The 26,175-nt window shown below is 39.1% G+C and overlaps 2 protein-coding genes across 2 annotated transcripts; both read left to right on the top strand.

The window, feature by feature from the left end:
* The first annotated feature begins 678 nt into the window (after positions 1-678).
* LOC116298827 (laminin subunit beta-1) lies at positions 679-26,175 on the top strand. Its single transcript, XM_089035257.1, has 27 exons — positions 679-1,001; positions 1,182-1,293; positions 2,892-3,205; positions 3,693-3,932; positions 5,308-5,571; positions 6,055-6,175; positions 6,796-6,984; positions 7,711-7,890; positions 8,228-8,331; positions 9,380-9,595; positions 14,309-14,464; positions 15,032-15,277; positions 15,787-15,979; positions 16,670-16,828; positions 17,272-17,541; positions 18,081-18,202; positions 18,549-18,786; positions 19,029-19,231; positions 19,885-19,981; positions 20,523-20,768; positions 21,559-22,263; positions 22,717-22,865; positions 23,258-23,487; positions 23,754-23,895; positions 24,161-24,337; positions 24,645-24,801; positions 25,131-26,175. Exons 2-27 carry the CDS (start codon positions 1,245-1,247, stop codon positions 25,271-25,273), a joined length of 5,310 nt encoding a protein of 1,769 aa, XP_088891383.1. The 5' UTR covers positions 679-1,001; positions 1,182-1,244; the 3' UTR covers positions 25,274-26,175.
* On the top strand, positions 12,181-13,227 carry LOC148908728 (melanocyte-stimulating hormone receptor-like). The gene has a single exon (XM_089035234.1). It carries the CDS (start codon positions 12,181-12,183, stop codon positions 13,225-13,227), a length of 1,047 nt encoding a protein of 348 aa, XP_088891360.1.

The following is a 26,175-nucleotide window of genomic DNA, read 5'->3' as shown; positions in this document are numbered from 1 at the left end:
TTTGATGTCGTGAAAATAGTCAAATACAATAGTTTGAGGACTTATTTATATATGTTTTGACTTAGCATCCGCTAGTTGCCCCCCAGCCAACCGCTTGTTTGCCCCCCAGTCAACTCCAAAAAGTCACGTGATTGATAGTAAGCAATATATACATGACTCAGTGACCGGCTAAGTGTATTATTGCAATTCGTGTAATTATTTAGGTGTCCCCGATATATTAGTAAATTGCTCACTTGTGGCAAGCTAGTAGAACGACACAATAATAAAGTGATTGATTGATTGATTGATGAAATCTCGAATGAAATTTAACATTGTTGATGGATTTGTTATCGGTCCCTTGGGATTCTTTCCGATTCTTGCGCTGCCGTCCTCGACTCAAGCTAAAAAGATACACGGTGTTTGAAAAGTGAGACTAATTCGAAATGTTCTGAAAGTGCGCGAAAAAAAAACATAGCTCCAATACTCTCAAATCCTTTGCCCAACGTCGTATTTACGGAAGAAAAGGTTAATAACCCGACGAGTAACCTAACTCCAAATGATTTGAGTGTAAACTAATACCCTACCATCCTTTGGTATTTCGCGGTGGTCTTCAGCGCATCCTCCTGTAGAAAATATCTTCTTTTGATTGGCTGGTTAGAACATTCCGTCGGTTCATTCGCGCGTATCGTGTTTCCGGTGTCTTTCGCTCCGCTGCTCCCTGCTCAAGAATTATGTCACATTTCTCTTGATGTCAGTCTTTTGGCGGCCTTTTCTTGGCTTTTTTCTATAGATCTCCACTCTTAGTTCTCTTTGGAGTTACTCGGATTATCATAGAAGGATCCTATTGATTTGGATTTCTCGCAGAATTGTTTTTAGCGCGCTAGAAGACTCACATCTTGATCGAGCGTGATCGGATTTCAGAGCTAGACTGTGACCGCGACCACGATTTACGTTGGAAATCTCACCATTCATCGAACTTGAGAGGAACTCAAAAGCGTCCTACGCATCTAGGGAATCTGAAGGTATATATAATACTATGTAAAGAATACTAAAACGTTAGTGTATTTGTAAATGGCTTTGAAGAGAAACAAGTTTGCGATGCATCTATCGAGGAATCAATCTCTCCCTCGTCCGTTTTCAGACTGAAAGAGTCACACAACTACATTCGAAATACATGGATTATATATTTCTTTATCTTGCAGATAACAAGGCCAAAAAATCCGCCTTTCTATAAGACGTCTGCTAGTGAAGTCAAGTTTTCCAAGATGCGTTGGGTTTCCATATTAGTTTGCTGCCTAGTCCTTGCCTTTTCTGGTAAGTTGTGAGTTTATCGTTATAACTTAACTGTCTTCAAACTTTCACACCTTACGAATCACTCATCCAAAAAACTAATATCCAAGAATTAGAGCAAGGAAGAATTCAAAATATTCCTAGTTTTAAATCATATTTGTTTGAATATAAATATTACATATCAATGTATGGGAATTCCTCAAATTTTTTATATCATTCCAAAGGAAACTGAAAAGTATATTAGCACAAAATTTCAATATGAACACTCTAATGGTTCTCACACACTACCCGGCTTTTCCGTTTTTAATTCTTGTCTAGTATTATCAAGAAGATCAAGTAGTTTGGGTCATTTTGCACGAAGAGAATCACCTCTGTACAGCACGCTATTAGATCATTATACTACCTTAACCGGATTTTATAGTATTAGATTCCAACATCATTTCTTTATCATTATTCTTTTAATTTTCTCGCGCGCGCTGAAAATCTCTCTCGTCTCGATCGTAGATCGAAAAATAAGATGGAAAACTAGAGCTCTTTTGGTGCGTGACCTCGAAATTTCTCTACAGTACATATATGGGCATTTATATTTTCCACATTCTAAATGATTTTTATTGGATGTGATTTCTTTCACTGAACTATAATATTTCTTGCGAAAGAGCAGACACCAGTGCAGATCACTGTTAGCATGACTTTAACATCCTCTATTCTCAAGCAGTTGTCATGTTTTTTAGTATTATCTCTCTATATGTGTGTTATATCTGATTGCAGAGATAATCCGATACATTTGTGGTCTATTTGTAACATTGTCAGACGTTGTAGTTATGAAACTGTATATCGTATAGGTTGTCCAAAAGAGATCCAAGAATCGTCTTACTCCTCCCCCCTCAAAAACAAACCTCTATGAGTTGCCCCAGGGAATAGGGAGTAGTAGAAGTATTGTGATCTAGAACCATTTGGTTTATTGGAAAAAGATCTCTATTATACATTAGTGCATATGTATACACTATAGGGGGTAATATCAGCAAGCCGTAAAGGTGCTCTAAAAAACCAACATTGCACTCAAGTATTTAGGTGTGGATTAGGAGAGGCTGTATATATACATGGGATAGTGTCTAGGGTCACATTTGGGCATCACTACTGGAACATTGTATTATAGAAATGAAATGTTTCATGACAACCATATGTAATAAGAGCTCCAGATGGCATTAGATTATGTCATTAGATTATAATATGATATGTTGAGGGGGGCTGGGAAGGATGGGAGGAGGGGGAGGGGGTCTGGTGATAGTTGTGTCCTTCACCCTTATCCAGAGCTCAGTTTGTCTCCACTACATACCATTAATATTCTTTGAAGGTGTTTGATGGTTTTATAAAGAAAGAAAATCAAAACAAAAGAGCTCTTCTGTTTTACAAGATACCAAAACAGTTAACATTCAGAGGAAAATGGTGACTCACATGAACATTCTTGTATATTTAACAGGTTTTTTTTCTGTATTGGGCTACCTGTGAATTAGTTACCCCAAAGGCATGGACTCAATAATTTCTAAAAGCTTTAAATTGAGTATTAAAAAATTAACTAGATATTAATAAATGCTAATGTACATCCTTCTTTTATTTCTTAGTAACTTTATCGCAAGCCCAAACCAGTGCTCAGTGCGCACAAAGAAGCTGTTACCCAGCAACAGGAGATCTACTGATGGGACGTCAAGTTAAACTGTTTGCCAGCTCCACATGTGGCTTGAATGGACCTGAAAACTACTGTATGGTTTCCAACCTACAGGATCAAGAAGACTGCTTCATATGTGACTCTAGAGACTACCCTGACATTGACAAACAATTCAGACATAATCCTGAATATATGTTGTCATCGTTTGATGGGGACAAGACCAAGCAATGGTGGCAATCAGAGAATGGTAGAGAGAACGTTTATCTTCAGGTATAGTTGATGTATGGTTTTAAATCTTAAAATTAACTGCTTTAATACTTTCCCTTTTTCTTTTTGTATGACTGCATGATGTGTTATCAATTGATCAGTATTATTATCAAGGGTGGTGTAGGGGAAGCACACTCATCTCTGGGACCTTGTGTTTCTTTCCTGGGCTTGATATTGATGATTTCATTTACAAGTCAGTAGAGTTCATTATTTCTCTTCCTTGATTTGAGCATTTTCTTCCTTCACAAAATCACAAAATAAACCTAACAAGCTAAATTGGATTCGTATGTTGGCTGGGCCCTGACTTAGCCCAGAGGTTGTTTCAGGGTTCAATATGTGTGTTAGCTGTGCCCTGACTTTGATCAGCCCAAGGGTTGTTTCAGGTTTTAATAAAATTTGAAGGATTATAGTCTCACTTATATCAGATACATGAAATAAACTGTTGTAATTCAAATAAATCAGCATTCATTGATGTCCCTTTTTATTTCAGCTTGACTTGGAGTCAGAGTTTCACTTCACCCATCTAGTCATGACATTCAGAACGTTCCGTCCTGCTGGAATGTTGATTGAGAGGTCATGGGATTACGGAAAGACCTGGAAAGTGTATCGATACTTTGCTTCTGACTGTCGTAAGACATTTCCTGGCATCCCTAAAGGAGATCCAAAGGATATTGATGATATCATCTGTACTGATAAATACTCTACAGTTGAACCCTCATCTGGAGGAGAGGTAAGTAGAAGACTTAATAATTAGGAAGATATATTTAGATCAATAATACCAAGAAATTTGTTACTTGTTTCTTCTTGCTCATGGTTTTTTGGCAAGTTGCTGTGTCAGGCTGCACGCTGAAATTTGTTTTTTTTTTGCTGGAGCCAATCTAAAATAATCAGTTAGTACCTCTTTATGTTCTTGACTAGCATCAGTGAAAAGCCAATTTCATATCAGAGTTTGCAGAATATTGAAAACCGCAATAAGGTAATAACTGCATAATTTTGGAATAGAATCACTAGTTATGAATGATGAAATAAAAATCATAGGATAAAAGCCGCAAATTCGGTGTAAAAAGACGGGTACGATCCGTACGATCCAGCAAACTGAAGTCCAGTCCATTCCATCTATGTACGGTTCCGGATTTTCCAAAATTAAAAAACACTCAATCGGGCATTATAAAGAGGAAAACAAGTTTTAGAAGTTGGGCATGTTTTTTCTATACATTAAGATTATCCATGGCCTTTCAAAAGGTGAAAATTCAAGAAAAAATTTTTTGGTGATTCAAGATCCAGTCACTGACTGAGACCCAGTCGCTTGCGATCCATTTCAGTCGCAACCAATCCATTCTAGTCACATCCAAGTAACATGCAATTTATCACAGTCATAATGTTATGTAGGAAAATTAGTCGTAAAAATCTGTAGAGATCCAGACAGTCATCTATAGACACATGTATACAGTCCTTTGAAAAACCTTTGCTTCCGACTGGCTTCACAGGATTTCAACCAGTACCACAATCCAGAAAATGAAAAAATATATATTTGCATTTCTTTTGTAGAATTTCTGAATAGAATCACTAGTTATGATTAATAAAATAAAAATCATAGGATAAAAGCTGCAAATTCGGTGTAAAAAAACGTCTACGATCCGTACGATCCAGCCAACCGAAGTCCAGTCCATTCCATCTATGTACGGTTCCTGATTTTCCAAATTTTAAAAACACTCAAAATTTGGGTATTTCGAAGAGGAAAACAAGTTTTAGAAGTTGGGCATGTTTTTTCTATACGTTAAGATTATCCATGGCCTTTCAAAAGATGAAAATTCAAAAAAAAGTTTTTTTGGTGATTCAAGATCCAGTCACTGACTGAGACCCAGTCCCTTTTTCCCCCTCATTTTTCTTTCTTTTTTCTTTTAATCAGCAACTATTCTGATCAACCAGTTGTTGGGCTAGTATCAACATTGTCAGTGTTGCGCATTCCAGCTAAATCAATATTACTATAATAACGATAAGCTTCAGTGAATATTCACATAGAAGAGTTTTTAAAGACGTTTAGACTTTTTTACAGATCAATTTGGAAACTCAATAATAGTTTTCTATAAAAAAATTTGTCTTAGGTAATCTTCAGAGCTCTCAAATCACAAGAACCAATAAAGAACCCCTACAGTCAGAAGGTCCAAAACCTCCTAAAACTGACCAACATCCGAATCAACTTTACGAAGCTCCACACCCTTGGTGATGACATTCTTGACCCCAGACCAGAGATCAAGCGCAAATACTACTATGCTATCTACGATCTGGTAATCAGAGGAAGCTGTTCTTGTTATGGACATGCAGAACAGTGTTTACCTGAACCAGGACAGCCAAACATACCTGGAATGGTGAGCTAAAATATAAGACAGCACACTGCGCATGCGTATGTTATTTTGAGTTATTTCGTTGTTTTTCGTATTTCAGTAAAGTTGCTTATTAGTTCTCTTCTGTGCTTCAACCGGTCTTTCAGGTGTTTCCTCTGTCCGCCAAAATCAACTTCTAAATTTCAATTAGAGTCCAGTGGAAGAAGAGCAGCTACTGTTAATATTCCATTTTACAGTTCTGTTCAGTGACCACGAATAATAGTTCCAAGGTGAGGCTAGAGTTTCCGCGCACGATAAAATGTATAGTTTTGCTATGCGCGGAAACTACAGCCTCGACTTGCAACTATTATTCGCGGTCACTGAATGGAACTGCAAAATGGAGCATTCCCATTTAACATCTGTTGTATTCTATTTTATTTATTTCATTTATTCATTTATTTTATTTAGTTGGGGACATTTCTGGAAGACGGAAAATAGTTAACGCGTGTCTAAACATTGTTTTTCCAGGTGTATGGCCAGTGTAATTGTACTCACAACACGACGGGAAACAACTGTGAACGATGTAAAGATGGCTACTATGACGTGCCGTGGAGACCAGCTACCGCAGATAGTCCAAACGAATGCAGAAGTAAGCAATAATAATGATGATGTTTATATTTCCTTTTTATATTCGGTGAAGAAATTCAGGATAAATTATGGTTTCCCATTTGGCCCACTTAAACTTACACACACTACATTAAATATTCTATGCATATGCAAGACTCGCATGTGGTTTATTAACGGAGGGAGAAAAGCGCAGAATCCGGAGAAAGCCCTGCCGCAAAGGGTCTAGCAAACCAATACAACTGAACGAAGTAACATTTTGAGGGTTGTGGAGTGGGGTAGTATCTTCGTGTTAGCAAATAGGACCCCCCCTTAGCTGTTTATACTCCGATAGATGACTAACGTTCCGACAACTAACGTCCAAAACGCCAGTACAGTCACAAACCTCTTTCAAAAGGTGTTCCTTCTTATTCACTTACTCTGCTAGCGAAGTATTGATAATAATACTAATAATAATGGGTAGTTCTAATATAGCACATTTGTACATCGTCTCAATGCGCTTTACAGTTATGACCAGTAAAGGGCTTTATGGGCTGCATATTAAGGCGCTATTACAATCATAAGCAGAAATATTCATATTCTCTTGTCATGAGTGAATAACTAATTTCCACGTAATATTTATCGTAATTTCATTGTTTTTTTCAGAGTGTAACTGTAATGGTCACGCCGTTCAGTGTCGTTTTGACACGGCAGTGTATCTGGCCTCGGGGAACAAGAGTGGAGGAGTGTGTATCAACTGTGAACACAACACTGTTGGGCGAAACTGTGAACGATGTAAGCCACTCCATTATCAAGACCCTAACAAGGACTTCAAGGAACCTGACGCCTGTATCCGTATGTATTCACCTTTTGTTTCTTTGTTTGTTGATTACTCACTCTTTGTAAAATAACGACCAGTGGTCATCAAAAGAAGCACTTCATTGAACGAGAACATCGCGCCATCGCGTAACGAGCGCGCAACACTAGTTACACTAGTTAGTTCAGGGGCGGCGGAAGCTGAAAAATGTTGGGGGGGCACTCCAATATTTCACGGTACCTTGAAATGACCCCCCCCCCTCCCTGTTTAGCTTGATTACAAACGTGTATGTGTGATATTTCAATCAGTAACATTTTGCGCGCATTAAACCACTTGCAATTGTGCTGAGAGACACAAAAATGATGCAAGTCGTCGCTAGATATATCGTATCTTTTTTAGATACAGAAAATTATGTAATATCAAAATAATAAATAATGGTAATCATAACCAAATCTCATGCGTTTTTTTTTTGTGTGTGAGGCATTATATTCTGGGGGGGCCAGGCCCCCCCAAAAAATCTAGTGGGGGGACCAGTGCCCTCCCGGCCCCCCCGCTTCCGCCGCCCCTGTAGTTATGTGTTCGTATGGGGCTTTAGTGGAAATTTCTATATTTCGTTGTTTGTAAGTGTCACGGAACAGTTGCGCGCACGTCAAGCATGTTATCTTGCTTTATGAAAATCACGCTATCACTGATTCCATGAAATTTGGTGTATGAAGATCACGTCACGCAAATATTAACTCCTATTTGCTTGTGTTTATTCCTAGCCTGTAACTGCGACCCGATCGGAGGAGTAAGCGGAGGCGAGTGCGAGGCCAAGAACGATCCCGCAACGGGACTGGTAGCGGGACGATGTATCTGTAAGACCAACGTAGGGGGTGTAAGATGCGATCGGTGTAAACCTGGATTCTATAACTTGAAGCTCAGTAATTTTGACGGCTGTGAAGGTATGATATAAGAAATGCTAGTGGTGGTCGTGTGGTGGTGGTGGGGGGGAGGGTGGAGGGGGGGGGGGAGGGTGGGGCTGTGTTTACAGATTGGCCGGGAGGTTAGGCCTGTGAGAATGTATTCCAAATGTCGAGGAAGGTCAACTGAAGTCACCCCATTCTGTTCTATTCCTTCTTTTTTACTCTGACGAACTCACTCGTTACACCGTGTTTAAGTTACCAATGACATTTCCATCGGTTTTACTTTAGTGTTTTCAATTTTTTAATATATTTATTTTCAATTGTTTCCATTGTGTTCAGTATTCTCTAACTTCATTTCTGTTATTCCTTATCTTAGCATGTGGCTGCAGTCCTCTTGGCACTCTAAACAAATGTGACCCCATCACCGGCAAATGTACCTGTAAACGTTTCGTAGAAGGCAAATACTGCGATAGATGTGCCGTAAGTACTCGTATGCACATCTGTAAAGCCTGGCCTACCTTTCCTACTTCAGCGCTAAATGATGTAACCCGTTCATCTTTATGTTGAATTTATTTTCACATTAATTTTCGCGGAGGAAACTGAAGTTCTCTCGTGAATAACTTATTCCGTTGACGAAGTTCACCGCGCAGTGAAGTCGACAATAGACTTTTTCGGCTTGGCCGTAATGTTTTCTAATTTTTAGACCACGTTTCATTCCTTAGAGCATCATTTCTTTTTTTATTGGTCGCACATGAAAAGACACAGGAGTATATATGCAATTCTTACAAAAAATCTTATTCTCTAGTGATTTAAAGTGCCTATCACCCTTCTGACAATATTCTCAGTATTGATTCTACATGGGGTAAGATGTTGAATAACCCGAAAAAATTACATAGTTTGAGTGCGGCTTCTTGAAGTTATGAAGGTTTTTTCATGTCATATGCTAATGCTGTGACGTATGAGAAGGCATTTATGGTTATTTGTTGTTCCTCGTAATTCGAAACACCGGCTTCTATGGGAAAACTAACTTGCAATCATTTCTATAAGAGTAATGGGGAACACAATGACGTATTTCAAATTTAATTTATCTGTACCAGTAGTGTTTTGTATATTAAATGATTACTCCGCATACGTCACAGCATTAGCATATGGCGTGGAAAAACCTTTATAACTTCAAGATGCCGCACTCAAACTATGTAATTTTTTCGGGTTATTCAACATCTTACCCCATGTAGAATCAATACTGAGAATATCGTCAGAAGGGTGATAGGCACTTTAAGATGGGGAAACTTTACGCCCAAGCTAAAAATGTTGTTTATAAAAATATGAAAGAATTTTAAGTTTTAATCTTTGACAGTTTCATTGTTCAACTTGTTCACCTACCAACTTTTGGGACTGGAGAGTTTTAGATTGTCGGATGCGATTTCTCTAAACTTAACCAGATCTAGCTCATGAGAGCACTTGAACCCAAACCTCAAACATTCCAGACCAGTTTCTGATTAACCTTGTTATTTTCTTTAATTTCTAGAACGGTTTTTGGGGACTGGGAAAGAGTCCTGCCGGTTGCCTGCAATGTGGTTGTGACGTAGGTGGTTCCTATGACGACCAGTGTGACAAAATAAGCGGTTTGTGTAGATGCCGTAAAGGAATCACGGGACGCACGTGTAACCGAGTTAAGCCTGGGCACTATTTCCCTCTTCCTGATCACCTTGTCTATGAATCTGAGGAAGCCAGAGCGATTGGGGTAAGTTGAGTATATATCGTCTAACTAGCTTAAATAATGGACTCAAACTAGCTTAGGCATGGTTCGTACAACCTTGAAAAAGCCTTGAATGTCACTATTTGTCTTGAAAAGCCATTGAATTCGATATTTCCTCGAAAAGTCCTCGAATGATGATAAAAAGGCGTTGAACAAATAGATAAAGTCGCTAGATTTTCATTTATTTTGCTTTTTAAAGAGTTGAAAGGAGATAGATGTTAAACAGCAAATGTTGTACAGCATCTGCAAGATTTTTCGTTAAATTTGATGGTACTCGTCTTTCACACAGCCTTTGTGATCATGCTTCCTTGCACAATATTGTTTTTATTCTGCCGGTAAGTTTTTTTGTTAAATCTCAGAAACAATACGCAATTAAGTCTATTGTGTTGATTGTTGTTAATGATATTGCTAACAGTGCTTGGCTATAACATTTGGCTTGCTTGAGATTCGAATTAACCCACGCTTTCACACTGTCTGAATGACCTTAACCCTACTGAATGAGTACTGAGTAAGGGCAATACCCTTCAGAAGTCACGTGTATACAGTTAAAAAACATTGCTTGATAAATGTAAAACTTCGCAAGTTTCGGAGCTGTGGGATTTCGTGAGGATGGCTGCAAACAATTCTAGTTACATCCTTGTTAGTGAAGAGGAATATCAAGAATGTGATGTTTTTGGGAAACAATTTCAAATCCAAGGATCGTCAACAATCGACAGTAAAAGAAGATTCATGGAGTTCAGCTTTGGCTTTGCTGTTTTCATTCTCTTCATCAACTGTGTTTTACCGTTGCTATCTGTTTTTGGTAATGCGATTGTTTTAGCCACTGTCTTCAGATACAAACAGCTTCGAGTTCCTTCCAACCTCATGGTGGCAAGTCTTGCAATGTCGGATTTTCTAGTGGGCGCCATCGTTCAACCTTCAAATATTTACAATCTTACGTTAGGCTTAAAGGAGGTCCAGGAGTGTACCGTACAAGCCCGATTTATTCTTCAGATAATCTTGGGTATTAACTTTACTACCAGTTTGGGTAGCGTTTGTCTTCTGTCGTTGGATCGATATATCGCGATAACCACCCCATTTCGCTATCATGGTATCGTAACACTTAAACGCTCCAAAAGCGCCGTTTGTGTGACATGGGTGTGTGGTACTGTCTTGGCCGTCAGTACTTTCCTTTCTTTTCCGTTTACTTTGTTCATGAAAATTATATGGTGGATTTACGCCATCGGCACGTTTACGATCACCTTTCTAATCCATTGTAAAATACTAAAGATTTCCCAAAGACACTTGAACCGAGTCGACGTGGAGGGAAGAAACAGAAACGCGCATTTCAGGAAGAAAGACAGGACCAGTGCTATCACGTTTATTATTATTTTCTTGACTAAGCTTCTTTGTTTTTTACCTTTCTGCTTCTTAAAGATCGAGACTTTTGTTACTGTTGAGCAAAATAACCCTGACAGTATGCTTAGACGTGACATCATCTTTCAGATCGCAATTACAATAATGCTCTCAAGTTCCAGCATCAACCCCGTCGTTTATTTTCTGAGGAGCAAACGGCTTCAAAATTATTCGAAAAAGCTTTGTATTACAATCTTTGATTACATTTTCTGTAGAATAGACGTCAAAAAGAAATTCGAAAAAAATCGGAATGCGTACAGGATTTCACCGTGTGAGATTCAAGTATGTTTAAGCTCAGCCGAAGAAAGAAAGACAGTCGTTACGGGTGTTTCCTCTAGTCTAGTATGGAAGCATGAAACTTGTCTGACACAAACAAGACCGTCTGCAATACATAGTCGTTAAAAGCAAACTTAAAATAATAACTAATATGGCAACTAACACATACCAATACGGCGGCCATCTTGAATTCTATCGTATTAACCGGAAAATTTATAGGTGTCTTTTCATACGACTTTACGATTTTCAATGAGAAGCACATCGAAAAAGTAATTGAATTTGCTGGTAGTTGGAACAGTATGCGAAACACCAAGACTTCAAATTATTTGGAAAGAAAAACCCGCCACTGTCAATGCTTTATAAATTTTCTGCGTGTTTGCCCCTCGGCATCCCATAACTCGAGATGGCCGTCTTATCAGTAATCACACACACAAACCAGAAAATCGACTCGTGTTTTGTCAATCAAAAAAGAAAGTGTTCTTAACATTAAGCAAAGATTTTGAAACAATTTTTTTCAAGAACGCTGTGATTTTTATTGCATTGGATAAGATAATTTTTCTGGCGTTCTTGCTTCTTTTTAGAGTCGAAAATTCTTTTAATCCTTTTTTCTGTATTACTTTCTTTGTCAATTAAATAATCTTACGGTTTCTTTCAACTATTGTGATACAATTTAAAAAGGCAAAAACAAGCCAGACGTCAGTGTTTAGAACTCCTTCATATGCAAATGAGCTAGTGAACAATAGTTTCTTAATTAAAAACAATAGCGCGAATAAAGTTGTGAGCTCATTTATAGTTTATACATCGCTGTGGGTTTCACTTCTCGAAACGACATCTCTCCAAAACTGTAAAAAAAAAGCTTTCCGAAATTATCTTGACTTCTCTAAAGTTATTTCGTCAGGATGGCTGCAAACAATTCTAGTTACAACTTCGTTAGTGAAGAGGAATATCAAGAATGCGATGTTTTTGGGGAACAATTTCAAATCCAAGGATCGTCAACAATCGACAGTAAAAGAAGATTCGTGGAGTTCAGCTTTGGCTTTGCTGTTTTCATTCTCTTCATCAACTGTGTTTTACCGTTGCTATCTGTATTTGGTAATGCAATTGTTTTAGCCACTGTCTTCAGATACAAACAGCTTCGAGTTCCTTCCAACCTCATGGTGGCAAGTCTTGCAATGTCGGATTTTCTAGTGGGCGCCATCGTGCAACCTTCAAATATTTACAATCTTGCGTTAGGCTTAAAGGAGGTCCAGAAGTGTACCGTACAAGCCCGATTGATTCTTGAGATAATCTTGTGTGTTAACGTTACTACGAGTTTGGGTAGCCTTTGTCTACTATCCTTTGATAGATATATCGCCATAGCTTACGCACTTCGGTATCACAGCATTGTAACGCCAAAACGATCAAAACTTGCTATCTGTATCACATGGGTTTTCAGCACTTCAGTTTCTATTTCCAATAGCCTATCTACGCCATTTACACATGGCATAAAAATTGCCTGGTGGATTTACGTGATTTGCGCATGCGTGATGATTACAGTCATTCATATTTACATAGTTGGAATCTCTCGAAGACACCTGAAGCGGATTGAAGCTCAAGGATATTTTAATGGCGCTATCTCTCGAATGAAAATCAGAAGGAGCTCAACGACGTTCGTTATTATTTTCTTGGTGTCGTTGTTCTGTTATATTCCTTTTAGTCTTATGAGGATGGAGTCTACCATGGTCGCTGAAGACTCTGGCAACAGGCTCAGACGTGACGTCACTCTTCAGGTCGTCATTACGCTCATGCTTTCAAGCTCCAGCATCAACCCTTTTGTGTATTTTCTGAGAAGTGAACGACTTAGAAGTTACTCCAAAAAACTATTTATTTCGACTACTGCTGCAAAAATAAATGCTATGAAAAAGATATTCTTGTCTTCAACAGAACAATCTCATCAATCTTCCTAATCAAACAGAATACCGCCACTACTGTCCATTAAAGCATATTAATAACTATGCTCAAAGGCATAATGAACGGATCGAGAAAGACGAAGGTTTTTCAAAGCCGCCATTTTAAAATCATAAGAGAGACGACGTAGAAAGTGCCTTTTTGTAGAGCTGCGACTTTAAAGAATGCCTCATTTTTAAAGCGTTGGATAGGAGACTCAAGGAAAATAACATTTTTATGAAGACGTTTTTTTTTTTTTTGATACAGAAAACGCGAGTTTTTCCAGACTTATCAACGCCTCACTTTTTTGATATTTCAGTATTTACATATTACCGATATTATTAATATGTAACTTCAATAAAAATGCGAACTCATTTAGGAGATGATAACAAGAACACTGGACGTTTGAAGTTGTATTTTGAAGTTTCTTTAAGTATTAAAAAATTATGGTATTAAAGGAAGTCTATAAAAGCCATGAGTAAGTTTACAAATATAACTAGAGGTCACCTGAGGATTGTTATTGGTGGCGTGCATCCCCGGCATCCCATGGAAAAAAAAGGTCAAAAGATGTGGCCGACATGTTGGTTAACACGACAAAAGACACATACCAAGACCAAATCTTTTGTCGGTGTCAAACAAAACTGCGCCTTTGACGTCACATGTACTTCAAGGATTGGGTCACTGAATCACAATACAGATATTCAATGGAATTGGTTTATTATCGCGCGCCCTGATTTTCCTATATTATTCGTATGACTGTGAAAAGCTCGCGGCAATAACGCGGTCGTCACACGGTAAGGCATACCAAGACCAGTCACATTGCGAGAGAATTTACTTTCCATCCATTTAAACTCCCGGAGCACGGCAGAAACACGGCGCGGACACGGTCACGCCTAGGTTAAGGCACTGCCAGACCAATCACATTGCGAGAGAAAAAACTTTTTTTATGATAAGCCCATTGAAATCATAGAAAACTTTACGGTAACGCAGGGCACGGCACGCTCACTGCGCTGAGCTTTTTTACAGTCGTGTGAAAATTGCTATTTTAAGAATCAACATAGAACAACTCGAGAAACCATCGTTAACTTGTAATGGTTTTAGGTTTCAGAGGTCAAACGTCAACAGCCGCTAAATGGACAAACAACATGGACAGGGGATGGATTTGTTGAAGTCAAACACGACACAGCTATTGTTTACTCGATTACAAACATACCACGGTCTGGTGACTACGACATCGTTCTCAGATATGAAACGAAGGTAAGTAGAATGACTGGTCATGTGACCATTTCCCGCCCTGGAATGGCACAGCTTTCGTTTAGGCTCTCTTCCCAGTACGTCTCGGTCATAAGGCCCTGGCTAAACGAGGAAACATGTTTCCTTAAATGTTTCTAAAGGTGGCAAAACTGTCAGGAAACATCGGAAAACATGTTTACTCAACATCGATTAGCGAATGCGCACTTTCAAGATAGCGCGAGCGTTGACAAGAAACGAACATTTAGAATATTGACTTTCGTGGCTAAACAAGGAAACATCGACAAAACATTGTTTCTATGCGCCTTGGAAGCATGAAATGTTTCTGCCGCACAGCAGGAACATTTTCGTGTCATTGGAAGCAAAATTTGTTGCACGCACCAATGTTTCGCATGTGGCTAAACTTGGAGACATTGGGGAAACATTTACGCAGTAAACATATTTCCTCTTTTAGCCGGGGCCTATAAGTATCGATAATGGAGCGACACGGTGACGCCAAACGAATTTCCCTAGGAATGTTAGGTCCTTACTAGCATTTGTTGTTCGAATATTTGATTTATTAATCTGTTTCAGGATTCCGAAGCCTGGGATGCTGTCGTCACGGTAACCAGAGCAGACGGTCAATCCCTGTCCAGCGGTAGCTGCCTTAAGATCGGATTTCTGGAACACTATAGAAACGTTACGATCAGCTTGAATCCCGCTTTCCGCTACATCAGAATACCTGATAATGTTTGCCTGGAGAAAGGCATGGCTTATGACGTCAGAGTGACGTTTGTAAGGAAATCCCTTAATGGCCATGACTCACTGTACACTGACTCGGTAAGTACATTCTCTTCCTTAGAGCCTGCATCCCTCATGGTTAGCACCTTTCATTTCAGTGCTCACAGTGATATTTTAAAAAAGCACTAAAGAGGCTTTGCACCATCACGTGATGGAAGCCATGACAGGGGGCATAACTATAGACTCTTTTCCCCCTGGGAAACTGAATCCTTTCTAATGTAAATCTGCATCGGGTAGAATTCTACTATTCTATTCTCATTCTGCGCGAGGATTTGACCAGAATCAATTGTTCTTGCCTCCTGTCATGGCTGCCATCACGTGATGGTGCAAAGCCTCTATTAAATATTATGTCCTAGTTTACAATTTTTTTAAATGAACTGTCAAGACCTCGGCCATTTTATCCGCCTTGGCCTATGGTTTCGGCAGATGATACGGCTTTGGTCTTGCCAGATGATTTACGATATCATGCTCAACCTCATCCAATAATTGTTAAGTATCAAGTTAACTGCTTGTTAACTGCTTGTTAACTTTTATTGTTTGTGATTCAGATTACAGTCGTACCAGTCCCTGACAAGCTGAGCATCTTTCAAGGCCAGGATGGATCGTTTATAAGAAACCAGCTGGATTCATATGGATGTATAAAACAACACTATGAAGCCAGTCAACCTAGGCTGCCTCTCGGAGACATCTGTAGAAGACATATTTTTTCAATGTCTGCTGTTGTTTACGATGGTGCAGTTGGTAAGTCGAGGCAGTCTTCAGATACGATGATACTTTTTTTAAATAATACGCGCTTAATTATATTTTATTCATTTTTCCAATACAACCACCCCTTCTTTACTAAGGTTTGTTGAAGATCTCCAAATCTTATGCAAATAGTGTTTAACGAAGGGTTTGTAGGGGGAACCTAAGGTTTAATATCCTTTTCAGGCTTACCCGTGAAATTACGCGTCTACTTTTTTCGCGGGGTTTTTGCCGAAATCAAATACAAAGGCTGGAAACAATTGGGGGGAAGACGCACAAAACACCTAGTCGGGGGAAATCCGCAAAGACAAGTCGGTTTTTGCGTTATGTACGCGTCAATAGGTGCTATCAATGGACTACTTCGACGATACGGATGTCACTTTGGATCAAAATGTATTATTGGGCGTCCAGGGGAATAAAGCTTTGTTATAGTAATGAAGTCGATTGATATTAACAGCTCACCACAAGAGAATACAACAAAAGATGAATTAAGACGGCACATCGATCACCTTTACCCATAAAAGAAAGACAAACACACGAAACTCTATATATTTTCTGTAATGCTTTTTTTTGTTTTGCCCCTGGCAAGATGGCCGTAGCATCGTCGAAGTATTCCATTCAGTTTGCTCTTGAATCCCGTTTGGATTATTACACCGTGATCACGCCTTCTGAATATTTTTTTCCCAGCATGCCAATGCGACCCAACAGGGACGAAAAGGGACGTTAATGGGTCTCTTATCTGCGACCCTGTTGGAGGTCAGTGCAAGTGCAAGTCCAATGTGATTGGTCAGAGGTGTGACCGCTGTGCACCAGGATCGTATGGCTTTGGCCCAAGTGGATGTTCAGGTACGTGAGAAATGGCTGAAAACTTATGCGTATCAGAATAATTATGATTCTGGTCGGACAGTAGTTTTGTGCACTGTGATTGGTTTAACAGGGAAGGGCATAACAGGATGGATAAGTTTTCATTTGAATCAGTAACATCATAACAAACGTGATCTATACATACGAAACACTAATATATTTATTCATTCAATTTATTTATTCTTTTATTCATGATTTCGTGGTTTTTGACTCGAAAGTTTTAACTCTTCAACAACCACACTCACAACGTTTTTATCATTTTGTAACTATATTTATGTAAAACTCTATATCTTATTAATAAGTTATTAAGTTCTTTTTGTAAATTAATATTCTCATTGTCAAGCGCGTGAATAAATCGTAAAAGTCTATTTCCACGATGGATAATCCTTTTCATTTGACTAATATATTTTTTCTCGTGAATTCAGCCTGTGACTGTGACAAAAATGGTACAATAAGTGATGAGTTCTGTAACATAGTGACTGGTCAGTGCCCTTGTAAAATCTGGGCTTCTGGTAGACAATGCAGTCTGTGTCCACCCAATAAATGGGGATTTCCGACGTGCAGAGACTGTGTTTGCAATGGCCATGCTGCTAGTTGTGACACCAAAACAGGAGAATGTATTGATTGTCAGCATAACACTGTGGGGAAAAACTGTGATTTATGCAAGCCTGGTTTCTATGGAAATGCAAGAAGAGGTAAGAAGAAGGTTGTTTTTTCGACCGTTCGTTAAATGCTGGGTTTCAATCAGCTGATCAAAGTCCTTGAATCTCATTTTCTGCTGCAAATGGTGGTCAAACACTGGCCACCTTGTGCTGTCAACCAGAACGAATCCTATAAAGCTTGGATTCAACTGGGCCTGGTTGTACGAAGCCTGGATAGCGCTATCCGGAGGATAAATCCTCATCCAGTGGATAAGTCGATCCTGTTATCCAATAAATTTATCCACTGGATAAGGATTTATCCGCGGATAGCGCTATCCAGGCTTCGTACAACCGGGCCCTGATGAACATCGCACGCGAGACAGAAAATGAGGTGAAGTCAACTTGTTTGGTAGTTTGCATCTTCGTACGTCACTTAGTCCGCCCCGCGTTTGTGCGTCCTTTTGTTCGCTTGTTCTTTTTTTGGTTAGTTGGTCTGTGGGTAGGTCCGTTGGTCCGTCCATCTGTCTGTCTGTCCTATTGTGTTTTTTTTACGGATCTGTTGAACGTAATGTGATTTCAATAACTTATTTTAGGTACGCCAAACGATTGCAAACGGTGTCAATGTCCTGGTGGCAGCAGCGGGAATTCATTTAGTAAAACATGTGTCCTCAATACAGCCACTACTCCGGAATCTTCTATCTGCGATGCCTGTGAGGTGAGGAAGTATTTTGTGTTCATACTATGGAGATAAATTATGTACGGTATGTAAGAGATATATGTACCGTTATTTAACTTTGATTATTGCGGTTGTTGAAGTGTGTAATAAACAATCGTTTTGTTTTTCCTTCCTTTCATGTTTTGATATTGGTTATTTTTTCTTACTTCCTTTTTTTATCTTTTTTTTATTTTGCCTTTTTTTCATTTCTATCTTTTTTATTCTTTTTCTTCCGTCTTTCTTCTCTTTTCCTTTCCTCTTCTACTTCCATCGATTTTCCTATCGTTTCCTTAGGGTAAAATTAACCTTTGTTCCTAATCTGTGATTGGCTGTTTCCGCTCAACAGAAAGGCTACACCGGCAAACAGTGCGAAGATTGCGCCGACGGTTACTATGGTAACCCTGTCGTGCCAGGGGGGAGCTGTCAACCATGTTCTTGCAACAACAATATCAACCCATCGGTGCGCGGAAACTGTGATCGTTTAACGGGAAGATGTTTGCAGTGTCTCTATAACACGGCTGGGTTTAGCTGCGACCGTTGCAAGCCTGGTTACCATGGTAACGCTATTGCAAGAAACTGCACAAGTAAGATTATACCGGCTTTATTTCTAATTGATCTTGAAAATGATTAAAAGACTTTATCATTGCCTCAAATTTCAATGAAAATGTACCAAGTAAAAACATTTTTTTAACTGTGAGTCCCACATGGAAAGCAGTGACCGTTGACTAGAAGGCACGGCACCCCGATTTTATGACGGTCAGTGTAGAAGAATTGGAAATTGCTCTAAAAATCATTGTTAATAAAACAATTCATTTTGTTTCACCAGAGTGTGTCTGCAACAAGCAAGGTACAACGCCAGGATTTGAAGACACGTGTAATCACGTGACTGGACAGTGTAAATGTCAGCCTGATGTGGAAGGTGTTCAGTGTGACCGATGTGCCGAGGGGTACTGGAACCTAGCAAGCGGCAAGGGATGTCAGCAATGTGACTGTTGTGAAGCAGGCTCCGAGAAGACTATCTGTAACCAGGTACAAATATCACACTGGGTAGTGATAATTAGCAATTAGTCCTCGAGCATGAATGGGTTATTGACTCATAGCCCATGAGGGCAAGAGGACTAATTGTTTTAGTCAAATCCAACTAATAGGTCAAATATAAAGATGCAAAAGCTTTTTGAATTAGAGTTAAATTTAATGTTTTGGTTTTCAAAGCCATAGGCTATAACTTATAGCTTAGTAGTAGCTCATCCAATCAGAGCGCAGCATTAATGATAGACCACTGTTGGATTTGACAAATAGTATCTAATTGTATTTGTAGTGATAATACTCCTAGTTGATTCAGAAGCTGTCCAAAAAAGACCTTTACCTTGGGAGTAATGTCTTCCCATTTCAGACCACGTGTCATTCCACTAAAAATAAGACTCTTTGTTTGAGTTGTATCCATATTCAGGTGTCTTGTCATGCACAACCGTTAAATAAAGAAATGATACTCTAGGGAATGATGTGTTGTCTGAAACATTATGCCCAAGGAAAAGAGGTCCATTGAGCGCCGTGATCATGTGACACTGTATTCGTGAGCTCCAGAAGAGTCAGTCTCAGTTAAACTTCATTTTCATTCCATTTTTGCCGCATAATAAACTGCTTATCAAATCGTTTTTGTATTATCCATTGTGTCCACATAGACGAGCGGTCAGTGTCACTGCAGAGCTGGTTTTGGAGGGCCAAGATGCTGTGAATGTGAAGATAACTACTGGGGATACGCACCCAACAGTTGCAATCGTAAGTCACAATGGAATTGATACTGTGAAGTGTGAGACAAAATAGATTATTTTCGCGTATTTGCAACATCAATGAAGTGTAGGGGTTATAGTGACGAGTTTCCGATTTTCCTCCATTCATTTCTAAATTCGGATTAAACTTAGGAAGCACTTCGGAGGAGGAATAGCTGAACTTCCTCCTGTTCTGCCCTCCTTTCCCATCCTCTTTCATTATCACGGAGTAAAATGGGTAATAGATCAAGTATGTGCTCGTGAACTTCCCCTCTTGCCCATGCATTCACCCAAAATCGAAGATAACTTTTACGAGATTGTAAAAATTTCTGATGTGTTTTTTGGACGAATTTTCCAATAGAGGCTTTGCACCATCACGCGATTGAAGCCATGGCAGGGATCAGGAGCAATTGAAAATGAATTCAGTTGCCCAGGAGAAAAAGACTGTATTGTTGTGCCTCCTGTCGTGGCTGCCATCACGTGATGGCTCAAAGCCTCTCCATTTTATCTATCTTTCACTGAATAAAGTTGTAAATCGTTATATCTTGCAGCTTGTGATTGTAATCCAGCTGGTTCACAAAGCCTTCAGTGTGACCGAGATAAAGGTACTTGTCGATGCAAAGTAGGACACGTTGGAGACAAATGTGATATGTGTGCTGCAGACACGACCGGCAAGATGCCACTGTGTGAGATATGTGGCGAGTGTTACTATCAGTGGAAGGGAACTCTTGGTTATCTGGCACAGAATGTTACTTACGAGATTGATAGAGCATCCAACCTTTCTGTATCAGGTTCCGGTAAGTCTTCTGCCATACAATAGAGGGTTTTAGATTTACGTTCACGGCAAACGTGAAACGAAAGTTGACCAGTAAAAAATTATTTTAAATTACTGAAAAAGAATCGCAAAAAAGTCCAAGTAGTAGAAAAACAAAAGCGTATTTGCGCTTGGTGAGAAGGTTTGTAAAAGGTAAAGTAAAATACAGGAAAACTATGAAAACGTGGTCACGTTTGCCGTTTGCGGGGAGAAAAAAAGTCAATCTAAAACTCTCTAATGCTTTAATTTTAGCGTTGAAAAAACGCTTCTTTTTGGCCAGTATTAATAACATCATATTTTAATGTTTTTTTTGGATGCCAGTTACTGACATTTTATTTATCATTCCTTGTTGAAGAATAAATCATGAAAGGACGAAGCATGAATCACCTACTTTAAATTGCAAAACCACAGCCAATAGTTTCTTCTTAGAAAGACGATCAAGATCCATTTTGGACTAACTTCAGTTCAAGCAAAACCAAAACACCATGTCTTTTGGATTTCTTGTTTCTTGGCAATAATTAGCCATTCCGAAGTTGAGTAAAAGCCTGGTTCGAGGTGAATTTGCTGTGCATTGTGGGACTGGTTTAGAGGACGAAATAGACGTCATGTCCTCTAAAACAGCCCCTCAATGCACTGCAATGCCAACTCGACCCAGTCTTCTCCTCAACCTCGGAACAGCTAATAACAAACTTCATTTTCTAAAAAAGATAAGTGATAAGAGGAAAAGGTCTTTAGATCTCCAATATAAATCTCTTTGTGTAATCTTCTCAAAGGTGGTGGAATCTATGCCTATGAAAAAGAGCTGAAGGCCTTAGAAGAGATGTTGAAGCGCGTGCGCAAAATACTGGACACCCAAAAAACCATGGAAAATGACACCAAGAAAATTGAGGCTGAACTAAACAGAAGTGAAAAACGTTTGATGGACATTATGAATATCACAAGTCAAGCTAAGAGTAAAGTGAATGAAACGAATACGAGGACAGCAGACGCAAATAAAGAGATTGTAAGGCTGAGAAAGATGCTGGAAGAACTGTTGAAAAAAGGTGAAAAGTTGAAGAATGAAATCAACGAAGTCAAGGAAAAGAATTTCAGGGGAGCTTATGAAAAGATTAAAGAGAACCAGCAAAGATCTCGGGCTGCTGAGAAACGAGTCAACGGATCGTTGGACAACATCGAGAAAGCTTCTAAGAATCGTGAGCATATACAAAAGATATTGACTGGACCACCTTCATTCAGCGATAAGCACCAGCAAAACAAGGTTTCTCTCGATGACATCTTCCATAGAATCCGAGTCCTCATGAACCAGTCCGAGATGTTGAGTGCCATGGTATGTGGTACACCACGTGATAAGTGTGGTTGGTGTATGGCGGAGGATTGTGGGACCTGTGGAGGGCCCGGATGTAACGGGACAAGGAGTCTGGCGATGGAGGCTGTAAAGATGGCGATGGAGGCTGAGAAAGCACAGAAAATGAGAGAAGGTAAGTTTAGTACGTTAGGAAAATGAGATCTCTGTGGTCTGTACTTTAACTGTCCGAGCTTATCGGCAGGAGGATCTGACCTCCACACTACAGTACGCATGCGCATCCAAAACCAACATTTCCGTGAAAAAACAACCGAACGACCTTAACGACAAGTCGGTCAGACAAACATTAGACAAGCGGGCAGGCAAATGTACCCAAGTATACACTTACAGAGGTTTTGCACCATCACGTGCCCATCCCATAATACTGCTTGGGTTTCCTGTGGTTAGATGGCAGAACAATAAAATCCCTTTGTTCTTGGGAAATGAATTCGTTTCCATGTAAAACAACTGTATTGTTCTGCCATCTAACATGGCTGCCGTCACGCGGTGGTGCAAAACTCTATTGGTACCTTTGGTTGGTCTACATTAATGTTGTTACAGCGTGCTAACAAATCGTTATCATTCGTAGCCAAAGCCCACGCTACACTTGAGGATGCAATGCAAGCTGAAATGAGAGTCAACATGTCACGTGATGTGGCCCTGATGGCATTCCAACAAGCCATGGATGCTCACATGCAGGCAAAGAATGCTAGCAAGAGAATGGATCAGCTGATCGAGGTAAGGAATCTTAAGAAATCCATACAGTATTAGTATTGATTAATATCGCGTGATCGTTATCAGCCATTTTGGGCGGCATGTTTCAAGGTCTAAGAATTTTGTATTTTTTTTCATAGAAATTTTTAAAGTGTGCCAAAAGTTACGAGTTTTTGCTTCAGCAAGTACAAACAAAAGGTTTTAAAAATTTGTGTTTCATGCGAAATTTTAGTTGAAAAGCTCTGGCTTTGAACCGTATACACCATATACCCGAAAAGTAATCAGTAAAAAATGATATTTAATCAGCAAAACGTCAGGAAATTCTATTTTAAAAGAAGGGGTTTGAGTCTGGGATCAATACTCCATTCTCTAAATATACTATGGAACTTCCCCTAACCGTGCATTTCTTTTTCCAGGATATCCTGAAGTTCCTCGCACAACAGGTTCCGGACACATCTGGTGCTAAGGCATTAACAGAGAAAGTCTTGAACATGTCACTATCTGTCGCTCCTGACCAGATTAAAAAACTCGCTGAAGATATTAAAAATGCTTTGTCTTCCTTGACTGGGATCGATGAGATTCTTAATAACACGAGAAGGAACCTTACTAAAGCAGATGGCTTGAAAGACAGGGCAGAACAAGCCAGGTATGAACCAGTTTTCATTACCGTTTTTCTCCCCCCTTCTCCTCTTTCATTCCATTACCTGTCTTGTCTCATCCTCTTCTCTTCTCTTCTCTTCTCTTCTCTCCTCTTCTCTTCTCTTCTTTTTCCTTTTCTCTTTCCTCTTCTTTTCTTCAACCTTCTCTTCTCCTTGTCTTCATTTATCTTTTGAATTCCTTCTCTTTATCTAAAATCTCATTTTCCAACTACATAATTCTCCATCATACTGACCCTGCGTTTCTTTATTTCAGAGACAAAGCGAATGCAGTAAAAAATGTTATCAGTAACGTGACCAAAGCGTTAGATATGGCAGAACAGGCTCAACAGATGGCGAAAGATGCTATTCAGAGTGCTGGTGATGATATCAATAATGCGGAAGACATTATCAATAAGGTACGAGTCTTGTTGATAGGGTTTACACGTCATGCACAGCTACCACTTGATGCGTGTTGCACTTTCGGATTTTAATCAACGGTTTTCAATTTTCCTCTCTCTTGCGCCAGAAATTCCGATAGTAGTAAAGTAATAGTAGAGTAAAGACTCAGGGGCATCCGATTTAAGATGTGTTGTTTTTGGCAGAGGAAGTGTTTTGTTACGTACCGTTCTAACGCGCGTCATACAAATTCATGACTGTTAAATGTGCATTGTTTTTCTGCAGCTTTTGGGTGATCTCGATGCGTTAGAAAAGAAAATAGACCAAGCTAAAAACACAACTACCCAGACGAAACAAGACCTACCTCCAATCAAGGAGGAATATGACGATAACGCTAAGGATCTGGCAATGGCGGAAGATATCACAAGGACTGCTCAAAATGAATCTAAACAGGCTCTTATTGTAAGTGTGTTTACTAAGATAATTAGTCAGTCAATCGATCGGTGTGTCAGTCGGTTAGGAAGTTAGCTGGTCGGTCGCTTGCTTGCTCGGTCGGTCGGTCGGTCGATCAGTTAGGCGGTCGGTCATTCAGTCTCAGTCGTTCAGTTTCAGTTGGTCAGTCATTCATTCAATTGGTTGGTCAGTCAGATGATCAGACAGTCATGTCAGTCAGTCGGTTGTCAGTCAAATGGTCAGTCATGTAAATCAGTCTGTCGGTCGTTCGTTTTTTAAAGGTTTTTTTTTTTTTCTTAATTCATAATTTAAACAGGAAGCTCAGAGGCTGAAGAAGCTGTTCGACCAAGCTAAAGGGAAAATAAACGAAAAAGTGGGACAAGTGAACAATGCTTCGGACAGAATTAGAGAGTTTAAAAGAAAAGCTCGGAAGCTCCAAGACAACCTTGTCAATAAAATCAAGACCATTGAAAGTAAGTTAACATAACTCGAGACCAATATACTAACGATTTCATTCGTACTAGTTTGGGATACTTTTGCGGTACTAGTGAGCAAATATTATTTTTTCCACGTAAACTTTTTTTTATCCTCTCATCCAACATGGCTGCGGTCACGTGATCTCAATAATCCTAGTCTAGCTTTTTGTTAGCCTGCGTTAATTTGCGGTTTTTTTGTGACGAGAAAAAACACAAAAGACAACATATCGATCGCCAAGCATGCAACGCGGGCTATCCTTTTGTATAATTTAATTTGAGTTTCTGCTTTTTAAGATTGCTTTTTTGACATGCATTTCGTTTCATAGTTATCGAACGAGAGACAATAACGTACGAAGACCTAATTGAAGAACTGAAGAAACTGCGAGACGAGATGAAAAACCTCCAGAAAACACTGAGGGAAAAAGTTAGGTATTTCAGTTTATGCAACCCGTCGACCTCGATCCCTTAACTCTGATCATACATCCTGGCTTGGTATAATTTATCCTGCTGAATCTCCTAACTGTACTTCAACGCTATTGGTCAATGAAATAATTGGGCAGATGTTGGGATAGTTGCAACTTTGGTCAATTAACATCTTGAAAAGGCTAAACAGCTACCATGCTTTGAGTTACTTTTCTAAGCATAAATATTTGAATAGGAATTTTATCAGCAAAACATACAAGAAAACCTTGAAATATCAAATTATAGCTATTATTTTGTTAAGTAATTTTTTGTTGGAGATATTTTTTGTTTTCCAGTGATGCCATTTCCACCATGTTAATGTCATCAAAACAATGTTGCTTTAGGAACGCAACTTGGCAGTCATGCTCAAAATAACTGTGCACTTAATATTTCTATTGAATATCTCCGTGACGTGAGAACCTGCTTTATATTAAAATTTGAGACACAAGAGCGGTTCATTGAGAGCGGTTCAAAAGGTACGATTATTATTGTCTTTAGTAAACATTGCGCATGCTCCAAATTCATAACTGCTGTCCCAAATATAACCATTTCGAGTACCACCGGCGCGCTTTGAAAAAATATGATACGTGTCTACACGCAAATTATACTGGATATCGCGTCATCGATACTTGAAGTCTTTGTCGTTTTGTGGAAAAAATCAGCGAATTTCTAAGATTGTTGACATGCACGATACTTATAAACAATTATGCTTTTAGCTATTTGAGAATTTGATTCTTATATATTATAAATAAATAAAAAATTAAAAGCCTTTAGCTGTTAGCGTTAAGTAAATTAGCTATTGTTCAAATTTATATATAGGCAGGCGATGGGGTTTTTTGTTGGACGTATATTTTGATATAAGGTGAATAGACTACTGTAGAAAATAAAAATACTTTTAATACCATAAAG

This window comes from Actinia tenebrosa, unplaced genomic scaffold (genome assembly GCF_029948245.1).
Source record: "Actinia tenebrosa isolate PJP-AT-01 unplaced genomic scaffold, QUT_ActTen_1.0 PGA_scaffold3__52_contigs__length_22856419, whole genome shotgun sequence".
Lineage (NCBI taxonomy): Eukaryota > Metazoa > Cnidaria > Anthozoa > Actiniaria > Actiniidae > Actinia > Actinia tenebrosa.
Note: the sequence above shows the minus strand (reverse complement) of the source record. Positions and strands in the feature narration are given on the sequence as shown.